Source organism: Mugil cephalus, chromosome 14, assembly GCF_022458985.1.
Source record: "Mugil cephalus isolate CIBA_MC_2020 chromosome 14, CIBA_Mcephalus_1.1, whole genome shotgun sequence".
NCBI lineage: Eukaryota > Metazoa > Chordata > Actinopteri > Mugiliformes > Mugilidae > Mugil > Mugil cephalus.
This window is the reverse complement of record NC_061783.1, coordinates 9,735,981-9,752,670: the sequence shown is the minus strand read 5'-3', so window position 1 is coordinate 9,752,670 and position 16,690 is coordinate 9,735,981. Positions and strand designations below refer to the sequence as shown.

Genomic DNA, 16,690 nt, shown 5'->3' with positions numbered 1-16,690 from the left:
TCATTAGTTTGACGCAAATACTTAAACTGTTAAGATGCCTGCCGTGCTTTATAATGCGACCCATGGGATCTCCTATTATCTTTGGGGTCAAATTGACCCAATTCAATGTTTAACCTATCTAAATATATGATTAACATATGTTTTTGCTTCATATTTAATCACTTTTCCTAATTTAATGGGGACACAGAAAATGGTTCTGAGATGTTATTGTTCTTGATGTTGATAGTTTTTCCTACCAAATGTTATAGTAAGAATATGCACTTAGAAATTATATAAAGCCACTTAGACTTGGGATTAACTTCAATCTTTTTTTGAGGTTTAAGTGTGAGGTATTTTATACCTTAAATTGGGAAAAAGATGTGTCCAATTGACAGCAACGATAAAGTGTTTGGGGAAAAAATGAAGAGAATAGGAGGGTTAATTTAAGAAATCTGTATGGAATGCATGGTTAAATTTGTTTGCTCCTTTCACCTTGACTTTTTAAAAACTTTTTTTTCTGAAGAATGAAAACTGCATCACTATAACCATGTTTAAAATGATTTGAGTTAGTTTTTGCCCAAACTCCTCTGACCAACCTTCATTTCCACATTTTGTTCCGAACAGAATTTTATCAATAATTGCTTTGTCAAAGTCTGTACTTTACAACTACCCTTTTTACGCTTAAGCAATTTGTATTCGAAATGTCTGATGGCCTCACTGCTGAGAAGATTTTCTGAAACGTACGTGTACGACGCAAATAACAGTGACCGCGATCGTCTTCCTCTCACAGGTCCTGGGTATGTTTTACGTAGCCGTGTGTGGAGGCGCTGGTTTCATTCTAATGGCATCAACCTTGATTCAAGATGAGGTGAACGGTAATAAATCCGAGCTGTCTGATCTGCAGGTTATGTTTTTCTAGTGAGTCCGTCACGGAATTCACATTAAAACCCGAAGAGGTGAAGTGGTTAGTTAACAACCTTTATTAGAGACATGTCAACTGTTCACTGAATTTCTTCAAATAACTTCGTTCTCACTGTTCTCTGTATTTCCACAAATTTCCGTTTTAATTTGGAACGGGAGGAGAGCATGCACAGGTCGGCACAAGAGGAAGTTTATCAAGGAATTAATTAATTTGTAACTGTAAGTTAATGTTATTAAGGGGACAGCGCTTTAAAGCAGTCCTTGGCACGAAAGTGAAAGCATTTTTAATCAAAGGAAGAAAAAAAAACAATCTCCTAGGCAACAACAAAATGAGTTGCTCCGACATGTAACGGCCTCTTCAAAAAACCACTTTATCCATCGCAAACTGCTGATTTTGCAGAAGCCGACGCTCTTATACAACTAAACTGAGACACAAACAAGACATCAGTATTATTTACTAATATGTATTCCATGCCATTTTGCCTTTCTAACGATTTCACCCACACTTACAGGATCTTTTCAAGGTTAGCAAATGAGTGCGCATTGATGCGGCTCTATGGCGCCTACAGGGGGCGCCTTTCAGTCAGCAGGTGACGGCTCTCCTCGCTGGAGGGGAACAGTGTCTCCCTCAGGCGGACCATGTGGCCTCCGACGCCAGCATGGGGGCATGCGTCCTCCACCAGCGACCTGCGGATGGGCCGGTACACCTTGTAACGCCTGGGGGGAGGAGAAACAAATCAGTGATCACACGTGTTGCAACCCTGCACGTGTTCAGAGCTTCACACACTAACAGGCTGCTCTGTCAGGACACTTGTGTGTGGAAACACTACTCACTTGTAGACCAGATAGGCAATGAACGCGAAGATGGTCACCAGCACGGCACTAGAGGTGATCACCACTCCTGCAGTGTGAGAAGTCTTGGGCGCTGAAAGGAAACGAGAGCGAGATAAGACATCGATCTGAATGCAGACTGCTAAAAAGAACACATTTGTGCGTTTGACTAACCAGGTGGATCCTGGGACTTGTTGATGGTGACGGTGGTGCTGGCCAGGGCCAGGCTGCTGGAGTCCTCCAGGGTGATGTTCACGCAGTAGGTGCCAGGCTCCAGAAACCTCCGCCTCAGATGCACTTCACACTGGGACGACGGCGGCACGTCGTCACACATGATGCTGCCCACCTGAGTGCAGCTGGGGTCTGACACGATGGTGCAGGCTGAGGTGGGGATGCTGAGGAGGAGGGATGGAAATATGGATGATCTGACTTCTTCTTTTTTATCTTTAATGTACAATATCACACTGGATCTGCATTGACATTGATTGGCATTGCCATTCTGGTCTCAAACCAAATGCATTACCACTGGAGTGCTTTGAATTGTGGTATGTCTTGACAAAATTATCTAATAAGCTTGTGGTTTCTTTAGTTAATTTGTAGGCTTTCACTAAATGCACAACATTTTATAATCATTGACAATGAGTTAAATGTAAACATACTGAAAACAGGTCAAACGTGAATTAAACACTCACCTGCCCAGACATTTAACCTTGAAGTTGATGTCTGTGTTGGTCACTCTGGCAGCCGACACATCCACAATGCGACTGTTCTGCAGACTGTTCATTGGTTGCTTGGGCTCTGTGGAGGAGAGATGATTCAATACGGGAGAAATATATGAAGTGTAACATAAGGGTAAATGTTCACAAGGCTTTTATTTTCCTCTCGTTGTCAGGGGTAGTTGCTTAAATAGAACTGTTTGGATTAAGTCCATGACACTGACCTGCCCTCATCCAATAAATATTAAAAACTTGCTTTGAAATATTACAGAACCCCTACGTTTCATGGTGAAGTTTAAAGAATCCAGTTAAATTACAAACGTAGCTTTAATGAAATTCAGAAGTACTGGCATGACTTACACTTTTTAGACACAATCCAAACATTGTAAAAGAGTAAGATGATCAGTGCGGCCTCCCACCTACCGATAATGGTGATGTTGCCAACAAAGCTGCCGTAGGCGTACCGGAAGCACTCGTTGGCGTTGAGACGCCTGGTGCGGAGCCAGGCCAGGCTACTGGACTTCGGCGTTGTGCTGAAATCGAAGGGAGGGAAGGTCTCCGTGGTCAGCTCCGTCGTCACGGAAATGGGGGCAGAGGAGGGGGGGAAAGGCCGGCTAGTGCTGGGTGGCGCTGTGACGGGGGAAGCGAGCGGCGGCAGGTGAAATCAGAGGACAAACGTGTGCATGTGATTCAGGTATTTGGAATGATCCAACGAAATGTAACTTCTGTAAATGCAAACACAGTTAGCTTTGCAGCCTCACCCTGCGTGGTCTCCATCTTGGGGGTGACGGCATGGGAAGCAGGGGCAGCTGAGGGAGTCTCTGGAACAATACACATAAATACAGATTTGTAATGTAAGTGTAATTTTCTATTGTAATTTAAATCTTAGAATGGTCCATGCAAAGAAAGTGACTAATTTCTTTGTCCTTTCCATCTGTAGTTCCCTGTTTGAAGCTATCTGAATGTGTTGAAACTCCCAATCCTTTCTGAAACTGTGTTTGTTTGTTGGCTTTTTATTTTATTTTTCCCTTTGTTGCACAAGCGATGGTAGAAAAAATACTTCACAGGAGTTTATGTGTTGAAAGGTAAAATTCTGCTATCAGAACGTCTGTGATATATAGTGCAAGTGACCATCTCTGTAAAGCACCTGTGTGAGGAAGCGATGTGGGACTTCTTGGAGTCTGGGTGGAGGCAGCGGGCGGGCACTCCACGGGAAACGCTGCCTCCACCACCAGCTTCACGCTCATCTTCCCCAGCGAGCTGTAGGCGTGTGTGGTTACGTTGCGGTGTGTCACTAGCTGATTGCCGTCCCTGAAGTCCCAAATGAAGTCGATGGCAGCAGCGGTTTTGAGGTAGCCGCTGGGGTCGTGGAGCTGGACCTTGAAGACCACGTCCTCACCGCGGAAGAAAACATTGTCGGGCTGGCCGCCGGCAGACTTCTGGGAGATGTTGACCGCCACTGGGATCTTATCTAAGGGAGAGTGTTTGTGGGAGTGATAAATAATTAATTGCTGCTTGTGTTTGTGCCTGTGTAGGTGAATCATGTAGACCAGGGGTCTTCAACATTTTTCAGGCTACCCTACCTATTATATGTGTTCTACGTTAAACTCAGCCTGGTGCTATTTATAAATATACATTATTATTTTGCATTCTGCATTCAATATTAAGCTATTGTTTATCCCCTTACTAAATATGTTGGATTCATGTTAATGTGTATTTAAAGGAATTTAAATTTGTGGGGGGAAATTAAAAAAATACATGAAAAATGTCAAATCAACCAAAGATTTTGCAACACCCTTGCAGTACCTCCGCGGACCCCCTAGGGGTAGCGGATCCCATGTTGAAGACTAATGATGTAGACAGATGTTAAAACTAAATATCTGAGTGTGTGTTCACCTGTCACGTAGAAGACGGTGTTGTCGGTGGTGAGCGGGCTGTACTTCCTGCGCTCGCGCTTCCTGTAGACCATAACCTCAATGACCTCTGCTCCCAGAGGGATGCTGGTGGTGTTGATGGTCAAACTGGAGGACGAGCCGTCACATGTCTCAAAGTACTGGCCTGGGACAAGAAAAGGGAAACAAATGGGTTTGACATTAATTCCGTCTTTGCATTTAACCGCGTGAACGTGTGAACTCAACCTCTTTCTCACCCATTGTGTGCCAAACGTAGACGTAGCCCTTGCGCCTCCAGTCATTGCTCTGAGGGAAGGGTTTCCCATCGGGAAACACGTTGCATTTCGTGGTGTCTGTACACTTTCCGAAGCCGTAGTCGTCCAACCAGGACGTCCAGTTGTACACGTAGCCACTGCGAACCTGTCCATTGGCTGTTCAAAGGAAAAATGGGAGTGATGTAAGAAATTAAAGCTGCACCAGTGTTTTTTTTAATTTTTTATTTATGTTAAAAATATGTTAACTGACCGCATGCAATATACACAAGGTGATATCTAGTAATAAATAAGCAAACAATTATATCAAAAATAGAGGAATAAATACAGCTCCGTGTGGACTGTTTTAGACTCTTTAAGTTCTTTGTTTTGGTTTTGTGACACATAACTTTACTCTTTGTGAAGAGACAAGGAGAGCTGGTAGGCTACTAAATAGAGCTAAAAGTTAGAATGAAACAAAGGTGAATGCTGAGGCTTTTATTTGTGTGCTTTATGTGTAAAATGGCAAATGTTTGTTAAGTTTTTAAAGGGTTATTTGACAGTGTTGTGTTTACAGCTCGTTGCACTGCCCCCAAGTGGCCATAAATGAGTTCACACTAATCTCATGTGATGGTACTTTGTGTGGAATTTATGCATTATTTTTATGTATTATTATTATGTGCTGCTCTGGTGTTTTGTGGTAATATGATGTAATGCGTGCATGTTTTGTGGCCTGGCCTGGCTTTTCCTGCAGCACCTGAGGCCTCCAGCTCCATACCATCTTCACAGTGCTCATCCCAGATAAGGTCCCCATTGGCATCTTCCTTCTGGCATGGAGGATACTCCAGCTTGGCGGTGAATGAGATGCAAGAGCCATTGAGAGCCGGGCTGTCGCTGGTCAGTCTGACCTTGGGTTTCCCTGCAGACAAGCAGACGTTCAGTGTGAGCAACCAGAAATGTATCAGCGAATGTTACAGGGGTAAAAACAACCAGACTCACCTTTTCTGTGCATGAACTCGTTTGACTTTGGGTTCAGTGGCGGGTAGAGATAGTCATCCCATGGGATGGTGTCAGGACTCCAGCCGGGTATAGGCGGGATTGGAAATGGAAACTTCCCTAGTGAGTGCTTGTGGGGGAACATATCCTTGTATGCTGGGGAGAGATCAAGTGGAGAGAAAGATTACTGTAAGGAAAATACACCCTGAACTAACCTCTGTTTTTTTCCTTCAACGTAAACCTCTTTGCCAGGTGGTCATTTATGGAAACAAATCATGCCCTTCTTCTGACATTTTGTATGAAGAATTAGACTAATCTGCTTTGAATCATGGCTGAATAGAAATCACCTGAGTTGGACATTCCTGAATGGATTCATCTCATACTACTAGAACATTTTGAAGTCAGTGTCAGAGTCCCTGAACTCATAAAACAGGAAGAAATATGTGGGATATTCAGAATAAATAAAATGATTATTCTAATAATTAATTTGAAACTAAACATTAATATCTAGTTCCATGATTATATATTATCTAACTGTAAAAAAACAATTTGTCTGATTCTAAAACGTGTATTTAATCTGCAAATTCTCTTGTTTTCTGTACATTCCTTGCTTCTGTCTTCCTTTGTCCTGAGTGACACAAATACCCACAGATGAAAACGAGAAATTCCATCGATATAATTTGATTAAAGGAGATTTGCATAAGAAACATCTTTATACCGCAGACATATGCGCAGCTCAATGCAAGAAACAGAATTTACAAACTAAATACGCAGTTGTTAATAAAAAATATTTTAAGTTATTTTTATGATATCTCTCCACAAAGAAAATGGGATTGAAATGAAGTCTTGAACTGAACATGAGTGTTTTCTCCCTTTTTCGATATTGTTATATTGAATTAAAGAAGTTTGTTGTGTTTTTATGGATCCGGAGGATTTTCTGTTTTCTGTCAGAGCACTTTCTGACTGTCATCAAGAGCCTTAATTAAGCTCATGGGACTCTGACTGCAGAGAGCTGATGGCAGGACAGGTATTATAGAAACTGTGAGATAAATATCCGACTCCGGTGATAATAGTTACACCACAAATAGTCGACGTTTAGCTATAGCACATTCAGTTGGATAAATTAGGATTAATTTTTATTTTAATCACGTTCACGTCAGGTGACACATGTAAACCTAATCAAGTCGGTTTATAGAATGCGCGAACTGATTCATAAAGTACCTTACTTTACTGTTAAAACTACATCACAACTTCGACATCGATTAAGAGGCATTAACAGTCGACTCTTCAAAGTAGCACTTACTTCGGCGTCCATCAGCTTGATAAACAACGCAGGCACAGGCCAGGAGAAAAACGCACCGCAAGGCTTCCATTTCCACGTCTCTGTGGGAGAAAACAGCTTTCCTCTCTCTCTAAAAAAAAGCTTTCACAAAAAGCCACAAGTAGTTTATCTGTGCTCCGACACAGCGCGTCCCGTCGCCTCTTCGCCCAGCTCTCCTAGTCCTTCTTCCCCCTGCAGCCCAGATGCTCTCTAATTTAATCTGGCCGCGTTGCGCGCACAAACATGTGATGTTTCCTAATAAGACGCACCTCACCACTCATTAGTTTCCTGGACGCAGGAAAAGTCATGAGCGATGAGGCGGCCCTGTCATGTGCGCATGCTCATCTTCTTCTTTTTCTTCTCTAATGTCTTGACAAGAAATTGTTAAAGCGTTAAAATCGGAATTAACCACTGTTTATCCAACAATATGAAGCTATTAAGCTGTTGAGCGCTACGGGATGAGTCAAACGAATTCCTCACTATTTTTGCCCCCTCGTATTTGTGCATAATAATACGTAATTATTATTGTTTTAGAAATAATAATAACTTATCTTTCTGCTAATACTTTTTACATAATGCATTTGGTAAATGGTAACAATCTCCCCTATGGGGGCCTCCTTGATTTTTGTAGCAAAAATATAAACCGATTCGTTTCCCATCGCTGTTTTAGTAACTTTTTGAACTTTTAAAATATTAGGTTTTACGGGTTTAATTAAATATTCTAATAAATTCTCTTTTTAAAAAAAATATTTTTGTCAGAATCAAACAAAACTAAAACTAAGTCAGACCCTGATCATTATCTCTGTCTGAACCCAAGAAGATGTTTCTTGGTCCAGATGGGTAAATTAAACGAATCGCATAATGTGATTACATAATTTTATTACATATTTAAGGTTGTAGTGGGTTCAGCCTTTTTGCTTTTTTTGACGTTTGATAACCTTTATTTGACAGGGGAACCTCGCTTGGTGCCTCGTTTTGGGGCTCGGTGCTGTGTCATGGTGAGACAGATCCCTCTGCGTGAGCTGCGTCCACAAAAGCAGAAGGAAGGCGTGTGATATGTGCTCGTTTTCAACACTATCCGACATGTGATTGGCGTTATTATTTCGGCGGGTCCCCTGCTGTCACAAGAAAGTTTGGAAACAGTAGCAAAGGGCTCCCAAAGTGCAAGTTCATACCTTGAAATGTCTGTTCAAAAGTCAGGAGTACCGAGATTTGTCTCAGTGCTGCCACGAAGAAATTAAGTTGTCATCAAAGGAACAGATCGTGCATCACACATCGGACTCGGAATTCCAATGAATGGACACATTACTTCGGCTGCTGAATGAAAATAAAAGCAAACATGTGTGGTTGATTTCAAGTTTCAAATCCAAAGACAGACTGGAATAAATAATGTCCTCATAATAAAATTTATGAAAATAAATCAACAAATAGGGAAAGGTAAGGGTTTTAAACGACAATGATTAAGTTTGTTTTGTCTCTCTGGCTGCATGACTGCATATAACAGTCCTCACTTTAAGAGATCCGGTTATTTGAAAATCAGTTCTTTAATTTTTTTTTTTTTTTTAAAAGAAGCTGTAAAAATCAGCCATCGATCTGAAGACATGACAGATTTCCAGTGACATTTGTGTGTCATCAAACACAGATAACATGGGTCACATGTAACAATGCGCATGATGTGCAAAATTGTTTTCACATGCCATCAGAATGATTTAACTGGAGAACATGAAAGGGTGTGAGCATGAAGCCGAGCCTCAGCTGTTGAGATCAAAGTATATTTGTGTTCATTCCATCTGTGCGACAAGTGGCAAGACCCAGGTTCAGGTGAAACCCAGCAAAGGTGAACGAAAGCCTTGGAAGAAAAACCTAAAGGGTGAGTTACACGTTTTTAAAGAACCTACCTGATTAAAGCGTGTCATCCCGTCGCTGTCCATTAGAGGGCAGCACCTCTCCGCAGCTCCTCACGCAGCCTCCTGTAAAACTCCATTCACTCCGTCAAATCAAATTAAAACTCGGTTTGATTACATTTCATTAATTTCATTACACCGCTGACAAGGTTCAGCACGACATTATTGCTGTATTACTGTAAAACCATAATACGACAACTCGACTTCAGTAGTTTAGGACATGCATCCCACATCTGACGCTATGATAAACAGACAGCTGTTAATGTTATAGATTAATCGATTATTCAGCCTCTCTGTGTCAGAAACGGAGATTGAATATGACATGCAGACTTCCTTATACGTTTTTGTTCTGGTTATAATAGCCTACAATGACATCCCAGTAATATTAAGTCTATTATTTCAGAAGACAATAAAGATTACTTTATTAGTCCCATTAGTCGAAATGCTATAGCGACTAATTGTTTCTCTTTCTGCCTGTCTGTGTCACTGCAACTCCAGACATCAGTGGTTGTAAAATAGAAAAATATGAATGAACAACAAGTCAGAAAGACTCCAATCAGCCAATAGACAGTTTCTTTCTTTCTTTCTTTCTTTCTTTCTTTCTTTCTTTCTTTCTTTCTTTCTTTCTTTCTTTCTTTCTTTCTTTCTTTCTTTGTGTGTGTGTGTGTGTGGTTGTGAGGACTTGTCGTGCCTTCTCATTTTCAGCTCTGGCTTTAGTCGGGTGGCGGAATGCAAAAACATTCCCGAGAATGTGGACTGGTTGGACCCTGGATCATCGGTCTCTCTCTCTCTCTCTCTCTCTCTCTCTCTCCCTCTCTCTCTCTCCCTTTCTCTCTCTCTCTCTCTCTCTCTCTCTCTCTCTCTCTCTGTGTGTGTGTCTGTGATGTGTTTATGCGTGCGTCTGAAAATGTGCTGGCAGTGGAAACTTCAGTTCAGTGTGGGTTTTTTGGCTGCACCGTGGAACATATGGGAGTGTTCTCTGCGCAGCGCTGGAAATACACGAAGACTTTCTTTCTTTTTCAATCTCCGGGCTCATAAACAGATTCCCACAAGAACACTGGAGTCAGGAGCCGGTCACTTCTTAACTCTCGCTGTCCCTCTCTGATCTTTCGTGCAGCTCTTTCATTTGCACCCTCTTTGCAACACCCTCATATTTGCTCTTTGAACTTCTCAGTCCGTCTCGCCAGGTGTCCCTCGCCCTCATCTCTATACTGTAATCATAATCACCAGAAGACAGTCTGCCCTGTGATCCTGAGCTGAGTGTCTATCTGTCCCACCCACTCGCTCAGACACAGTCACCACCACCAGGACCAGTGAACTGCCCCCAAAGCTCCACAGCCAAACTTGTAGCCAGCCGCAATACGACGCGCAGAGGTCTTTTTTTTCTTGTGATGTTGGTGCAGAATCACCCACCTTTAAGGAAATATCAACGTGAGGTCAATGGAAAAATTAGTTAGGAAATTATGTTTTGCCATTTTCCACGGAAATACTCGCGTGACATTTGACTCTCTCTCTCCCTTTCTCCATTTCTCCTTGACTTTTCTCACCAGTTCAGCTTGTGGAAAAACTTGCACAGTGACGCAAAATTGAAAAACAAGTTTATGACAGAACACAGCTATGCACATTTTAACTTTAAAACTGGGCAACGCGCTTGTTTTTGTCTCAGTTAAAAAAAAAAAAAAAAACAGCACCCCCGACTGCCAAGATCTCCTCTGAGAACCGGAGAGATCGAAGCGGCGACCGCCCCGCTTCGCTTCCAGGCACCGACAGACGGTCATGGGACCACGGGGCCCTCCGCCAGCTGGCCGGAGAGTGCATCTTTGATGTGTGACGCACCGGGGAGACGCCTGAACCGAGCAGACTCTCTCACACAAGAAGGAAATATAAAACAACCCTGTCTGTTTTTCACTGCAACGTGAGCTTATTTATAGCAGGCTGTTGTTGTTGCTTGTAGAAAATGCAGAGTTTGGCACCGAGGCGCGACATTCCTCCATAAACAGCATCTTTTCTTCTGGATGTTTTAGCATTCCCTAAAAGTCAAACTTATTTGAAGTATGCACCTCACAGACACAGACCTCCCAACACATGAATTATAGACAAAACAGTTTAAAAGCAATAAACTGTTTTAGGCACTTCGTGCTTTTGGTTCTGATGTCTGTGCTGTATAAATAAAACAAGATCTAACTGTTTATTATGCGTAAACTCGTGCGGTGATACATAACCCCTGCTGTCAAAACCTGTTATGGTTTCAGAATCAGTGCCTTGGACAAAACGAGCAGGTGGATTATCGGGCGCATCTTCCACTTGAACTGAGATCTACACAGGCTTTAGGACCGCGGGAGGAGTTGGATGAGAGGCAAAGTGTGCGCACCTCCACCATTTAGAAGTTGAGAGCTTGTCTTGAACCTGCTCTGTTTGCCACTCGTGTCCCAGGTCTGCTGCTCCATGGATGCAACGCCAGTCTTCGGCACACGGATGATTGGGTGCGATGCATTTACTGGGTGATCCTTGTTGACTTTCATCCCTTTGGCAGAACGCAAACAACCTCAATGCTGAGGGAGAACACAAATATGTGCAAAACAAGACGGCTCTGGTCTGACTTTTGAGCACCGTGCCTGTGTCTGTTCTCTTCGAGATGAGGCTGTGGGGCAGAGCCACAGCTCTCCGGAGGGGAATGATCTGTCTCTGGCTGCTGCTCCTCGGATTCGCTCTGGCTACGCTGACGCTCTCGGATCTCTTCAACCGCGACCGCAGCCTCCAGAAACCTGGCCCACCCCGCCGCCCTTTGCACCAGATCCCCGGTCCAGCAGAGCTGGAGGTCATCGTGGACTCCCGAGATCCTGCCCTGGAACTCGGCGTCGACGCGGCTCCGCTAAAATCTCTGCAAGAGGACCAACTTTTGTTCGTGCCTTCCACACAAGGCACCAAGAGCCCGCCGCAGAAGAAAGGGAACTACAAGGTGCTTTTGCCCGGAGTAAACAAGGAGACCACCGTCTCTGGACCTACAGCGCACGGCGAAATGGGTAAAGCCGTGCAGCTGCACCTGAAGGGACTGGAGAAGGACATGGAGCTGACCGCAGTACAGAAATACGGTTTCAACGAGGTGGTCAGCGAGAGGATTTCATTGCATCGCAAGCTGCCAGAGACGCGTCATCCAGAGTGAGCAAACAGCGGCAAAAGACGTTACTCAGTTACAGCACAGCGTGCACGTGAAGTTAATGTAGTTGCTGCGTTTGTTTACCACACAACAGGTGTTTTGGGGAGCAATACAGCGAGTCTCTGCCGTCTGCCAGTGTTGTGATTTGTTTCCATGACGAGGCATGGTCCACGCTCCTGCGCACTGTGCACAGCGTGCTGGACACGGCGCCCGGACAGCATCTGCGGGAGGTCCTGCTGGTGGACGACCTGAGTCAGTACGGTGAGTTTCTCCATCCATCCATCCATCCATCCATCCATGTATCAAGCATCATTCCATCCATCCATCCATCCATCCATCCATCCATCCATCCATCCATCCATCCATCCATCCATCCATCCATCCATTTTTCTACTTTACTGGCAGCTCATCTTTCCCTTTCTCTGGTCCCCTCTTAGGTCACCTGAAGACCGTCCTGAGTGAGTATGTGTCTCACCTGGATGGAGTGCGTTTGATTCGCAGCACCAGGCGCCTGGGCATCGGAGGGTGTCGTACACTGGGTGCTGCCAGGGCAGTAGGGGAGGTGCTGGTGTTCATGGACTCCCACTGTGAATGCCAGAAGGGTTGGCTGGAGCCGCTGCTGGAGAGAGTAGCCCAGGACAGGTACTATTTCCTCTAATTAACGGTCACTTCTTATATTCTTTGAAAGCCTGTGCAAAATTCCTGTTATTCACTTGCATGACTCCTCTTTAATCAGACTAATTGTGTAGTTCTTTCTCTGCTGGTTGGATGCCAGAAACATAAAATGGTAGCTAGCTAGGGTAATGAAGAATAATTAATATAAACATTTGGCCCTGCAGGGAAAATCCAAACCAGATGTGTGCCCATGCTTACTGTCTACTTCTGTCTCTGTCCTGCTGTGCTATTTGACACAACCACTTGTGAGGTATGAGACGACTCAGTTGTCCTTATTTATTAGTAAAGTAGGGGGATAGGTACTGAGTGTGTGTCCAAGACACTGCTCTCATGATCTGGCTCCAGTTTTCTGTCTCAGGCTGCCTGCAGCGTGGCTCTAATTAGACTAAGTAATTAGGCTGAACTCGCAAAGTCTGGGATCTGCAACAACTCCCAGCCACATGTTTGACCCTTCTCCTCCTCCTCCTCCTCCCTCTCTTTGTTCCCCTTTTCTGTGTTTTCATGCCATTTCCTCGCACATCGCATCCACACACGCACACTTAAGAAATATTTCAAACAGCACATGTGACTGAACAGGCCTCAGTGATGGTCTGTTTGTGAACTCGGGCGCAGACATTTGCAATTACGGACACACACGCCCTAACCCAGATGCACTGAAAAGGGATTCAACAATGGAGCCCTTATTCTCCATATCAGTCAGGCAGGTGCAAACTTTTCATTCACAACATCAGCCCCAGTTTGACCTAACACATCTGATGAATGCCATTACAATTATTTGTTTTTAAATAAAAAAAGGACTGCTAAGAGGAATGTTGGTGTCCCTGCAGGACCAGAGTGGTGTCCCCCATCATGGATGTGATAGACTGGAAGACCTTTCAGTACAATGCCACCCAGTGGCCTGTTAGGGGAGTGTTCGACTGGAGGCTTGACTTTTACTGGGAGTCAAACCCTCAAGTGCAAGAAAAGGATCCAGAGGTGGCTGTTCGACCTATCAGGTGAGTTCACGGCTGTGTCAGGTAGGGTTTCATGACACGAGTACATGTCCTGTTATGGGTCCATGAAGAAAAACAATGGTAGAAGTTTTCAGTTAGAACACTGAGATGCGTGTAAACCCTTTGCTGCTAAGGCTCCCACACATCCCTGAGTCTGTCCTTAAAAGTGATTCTTCCTGTGACAGGAGCCCTGCTTTAGGAGGAGGAGTCGTGGCCATCGACAGACATTTCTTCCAAAGTGTGGGGGCCTATGACCCCGGGATGCTGCTGTGGGGGGCGGAACAAATCGAGCTATCAATCAGGGTAAAGGAAAACTCACTGAATATCAATTTGGCAGCTGAATCCTCTGGTTTGCATGTCAGACAGGAGGATGGCTGACCACATTTGGTTTTAATATTAAGTCATGTAAGGTATTTTAGCAATGCTTTGCCTGTGGGATTCAGTTGCCTTCTGTTAGGGTCCTCATGTAGGCGTGTGGGATGATGCGTTTTGCAAATGGAAATCTTAGATTTAATAATGGTCTGGGAATATCTCGATCAGTCGATGAACTCATAAGTATGAGAGCCCAGTATTGTGAATGCACTCGTTGGCCATCAGGGTGTCCATTAAAACATGAAAAATTCAGATGCTAGTAGAACCTGTTCTTCTCCTTTCAACAGTAACAAAGAGGTTTCCTTTTTAACTGCAACCACCAAAATACTAACTATACCCTCTTCTAGGTGTGGTCATGCGGGGGCTCCATGGAGGTGGTTCCTTGCTCCCGCGTGGCCCACCTCAGTCGCCACCACCTGCCGTTCCGCTTCCCAGACCAGGACCTGCTTCAGAAGAACAAGATCCGAGTAGCTGACATCTGGATGGACGCTTACAGGAAGATCTTCTACAGGAGAGACACGCTCGCTCATTTCATCAGGCAGGTGTGTGTGTGTGTGAGGCACATTTGGTCGAGAGGCTGGCCGGCGACCGTGGCCTCAGAAACTCAACCGTGCTTCTTCGTTTAGTCTGAAAACCCAAACATCGCGGAGCGTCTGCGTCTGAAGAGGAACCTGGGCTGTAGGAACTTCCACTGGTTCCTGACTACGGTCTATCCAGAGCTCTATATCCCGCAGGACAGGCCTGCTCTGTCAGGAGAGGTACCACACGCACTCCCGTCCACACACTGCGAATGTACAAGGTAGAAGTTTGTAACGGACTCACACTCATGTCTGTTTGAAGCTCTACAATGTCGGCACTGGCAGATGCGCGGACTTCCACCTTGGGCAGGGGCTGCAGGGCGCGGGCATGAGGGTAGCACCATGCAGCGGGACAGGTAGCCAGGTAACCATGACAACAGATTATTCAGTGGTGACAGTGCGAAAGAGACGGTTTACACATAGGAACAAAGATGATGTGTCCTCCTGTTGCAGCACTGTGACCTAAACTCTGAGGGTGAAGTACGATGGGGTTCAAGGGGAGCTTTGTGTCTGGACACCAAGGGCGAGATGGTGGTCCTCTCGCCGTGCCCCCTTCACCGGCCAACCATCAGCAGACTCCAGTGGAAGTTCATAAAGGCAAGGCGTAGAGCTTCATTTTTTTTAAGCCTCCTGTCACTAAATCTGCGGCACACATTTACATGGTTATCTGGGGCATTTGGCTAACTCGCTTCGCTGTATCTGCTTTTATGTGCCTTCAGCTGAGTGGCCAGCTCGTTCACCAGCAGTCCCAGTTATGTCTGGAGGCTGTGAAGGAAGGAGGGCTCCTGCAAAGCAGCCCAAGAGAAATCTACAGCAGCACAGGAGGCCTATTCCTGCGCCAGTGCACGCACCATCCCAGGCAACAGTGGCACTTCGAGCAGCTAGTGGCCCCTAAAAGTGCCTGACGCAAAGAGAAGCAGCTCGGACTAAATGGGACACACATCTTAGTAGGCTCCATTGAAATGAAACTATTCACAGTGGCATCCAGCACGGTCATAGTGGTGTAGAAAGACATACAAAATATAATTATCGTAGCTGCTTTGCCGCTTCCTTCGCCGTTTTGCTCCTGTTTTAAGGATTGCAATGATCACCAAATCAATTAAATATTTAAAAAAACTAATGATCTGTTTGGATCATAGATGTTGTTATATGTTTGTTTGTATTTATGTATATTTCATCACATACGATATTAACTAATTTGTAGATAAAATTCCCTTAAATTATCTTTCGCTTCAGTAATTGCTTTTACCATTTCAGGCGTATTTCCTGTGTGTGTTTCTAAAACATTTAATAATAGAAAGAAGAATGTTGTTCTCCACCGTGACTACTGTCTAATAGACCTCAGCAAATAAAAGACTCGGTAAATAAATAAAGAATGAACAGAGGTAATTTTTCAATTTTGTAATTTTCCCTCTTTTTTCTTTTGGTGTCCTCATACTTTTGGCCATGTAATATAGCTCACGTTCAGAAAATCCATGCTTTGTGTTTGGTATCACGCGTAGTTTTTCTTTTTAAGGAGTCCCTAACAAAAATAAACATTTTCATCCCGTATCATCTGTCAACAGCAGAGGGAGCCATCACCCTTCATAAACTCCTCAAAATTCCCAACTCCTCACTTCTTGTTACAGGATGTGTTGCTTATTTATGAGAGTTTCCATGAAGCTGATGTAATTTAACTTTCATACATGTCCCATATGGTGAACATATTGCTGTGAGAGTGATGCCTTCATGTACATCTGGCTGAGAGAAGTGTTCACAACAGGCAAAGCCATAATCACCACCCAGACAACACGTGGTTTTGCATTCTAGTATTTAAATAAAAGTCCAATTAATCAAAAATTATTATTTTTTTTTTTTTTAAGCCGTGGAGATTTAAGGTTATAAAAACCCTGAGCTGGTCCTTACTCGACCCCATGCAGTGGGTTATTATATATTTCCTGTACGCAGTAATCCTCTTCTTAACCCATGATGCACTTAACACAGTCAAGTACCCGGCACCTTTTCAATAGAATCAGTCACACCATGTGTCTTCCGCTTCGAGGCATATCTCAAACATGTCTTTGATAAAAGTGTTCTTTTCAGTTACGTAACCACCAGCTACTGCG

The 16,690-nt window shown here is 44.1% G+C and overlaps 2 protein-coding genes across 4 annotated transcripts; one reads left to right on the top strand and one right to left on the bottom strand.

Moving 5' to 3' along the window:
- Positions 1-936: 936 nt before the first annotated feature.
- Positions 937-7,115, bottom strand: gpnmb (glycoprotein (transmembrane) nmb). 3 transcript variants are annotated; one of them, XR_007114160.1, is made up of 13 exons: positions 6,890-7,115; positions 5,590-5,742; positions 5,348-5,509; positions 4,597-4,770; positions 4,344-4,505; positions 3,595-3,918; positions 3,209-3,268; positions 2,871-3,077; positions 2,424-2,529; positions 1,906-2,126; positions 1,735-1,825; positions 1,411-1,617; positions 937-1,325 (listed from the first exon to the last, which is right to left on the bottom strand). XR_007114160.1 is itself a non-coding variant. In XM_047605336.1 (12 exons), exons 1-12 carry the CDS (start codon positions 6,957-6,959, stop codon positions 1,464-1,466), a joined length of 1,884 nt encoding a protein of 627 aa, XP_047461292.1. In that variant the 5' UTR covers positions 6,960-7,115; the 3' UTR covers positions 937-1,463. The 3 variants fall into 3 exon arrangements, 2 of the variants coding, with proteins under 2 accessions (XP_047461292.1, XP_047461293.1); XM_047605336.1 differs by having other exon boundaries at positions 937-1,617; XM_047605337.1 differs by having other exon boundaries at positions 937-1,617; positions 5,369-5,509; positions 6,890-7,114.
- A 3,600-nt stretch (positions 7,116-10,715) lies between these two features.
- Positions 10,716-15,982, top strand: LOC125020074 (polypeptide N-acetylgalactosaminyltransferase 15-like). Its single transcript, XM_047605334.1, has 10 exons — positions 10,716-11,970; positions 12,063-12,229; positions 12,406-12,610; positions 13,471-13,638; positions 13,821-13,938; positions 14,355-14,549; positions 14,634-14,765; positions 14,848-14,949; positions 15,039-15,182; positions 15,305-15,982. The coding sequence occupies exons 1-10, from the start codon at positions 11,447-11,449 to the stop codon at positions 15,488-15,490; spliced, it is 1,941 nt and encodes a 646-aa protein (XP_047461290.1). The 5' UTR covers positions 10,716-11,446; the 3' UTR covers positions 15,491-15,982.
- The last annotated feature ends 708 nt before the right edge of the window (positions 15,983-16,690 follow it).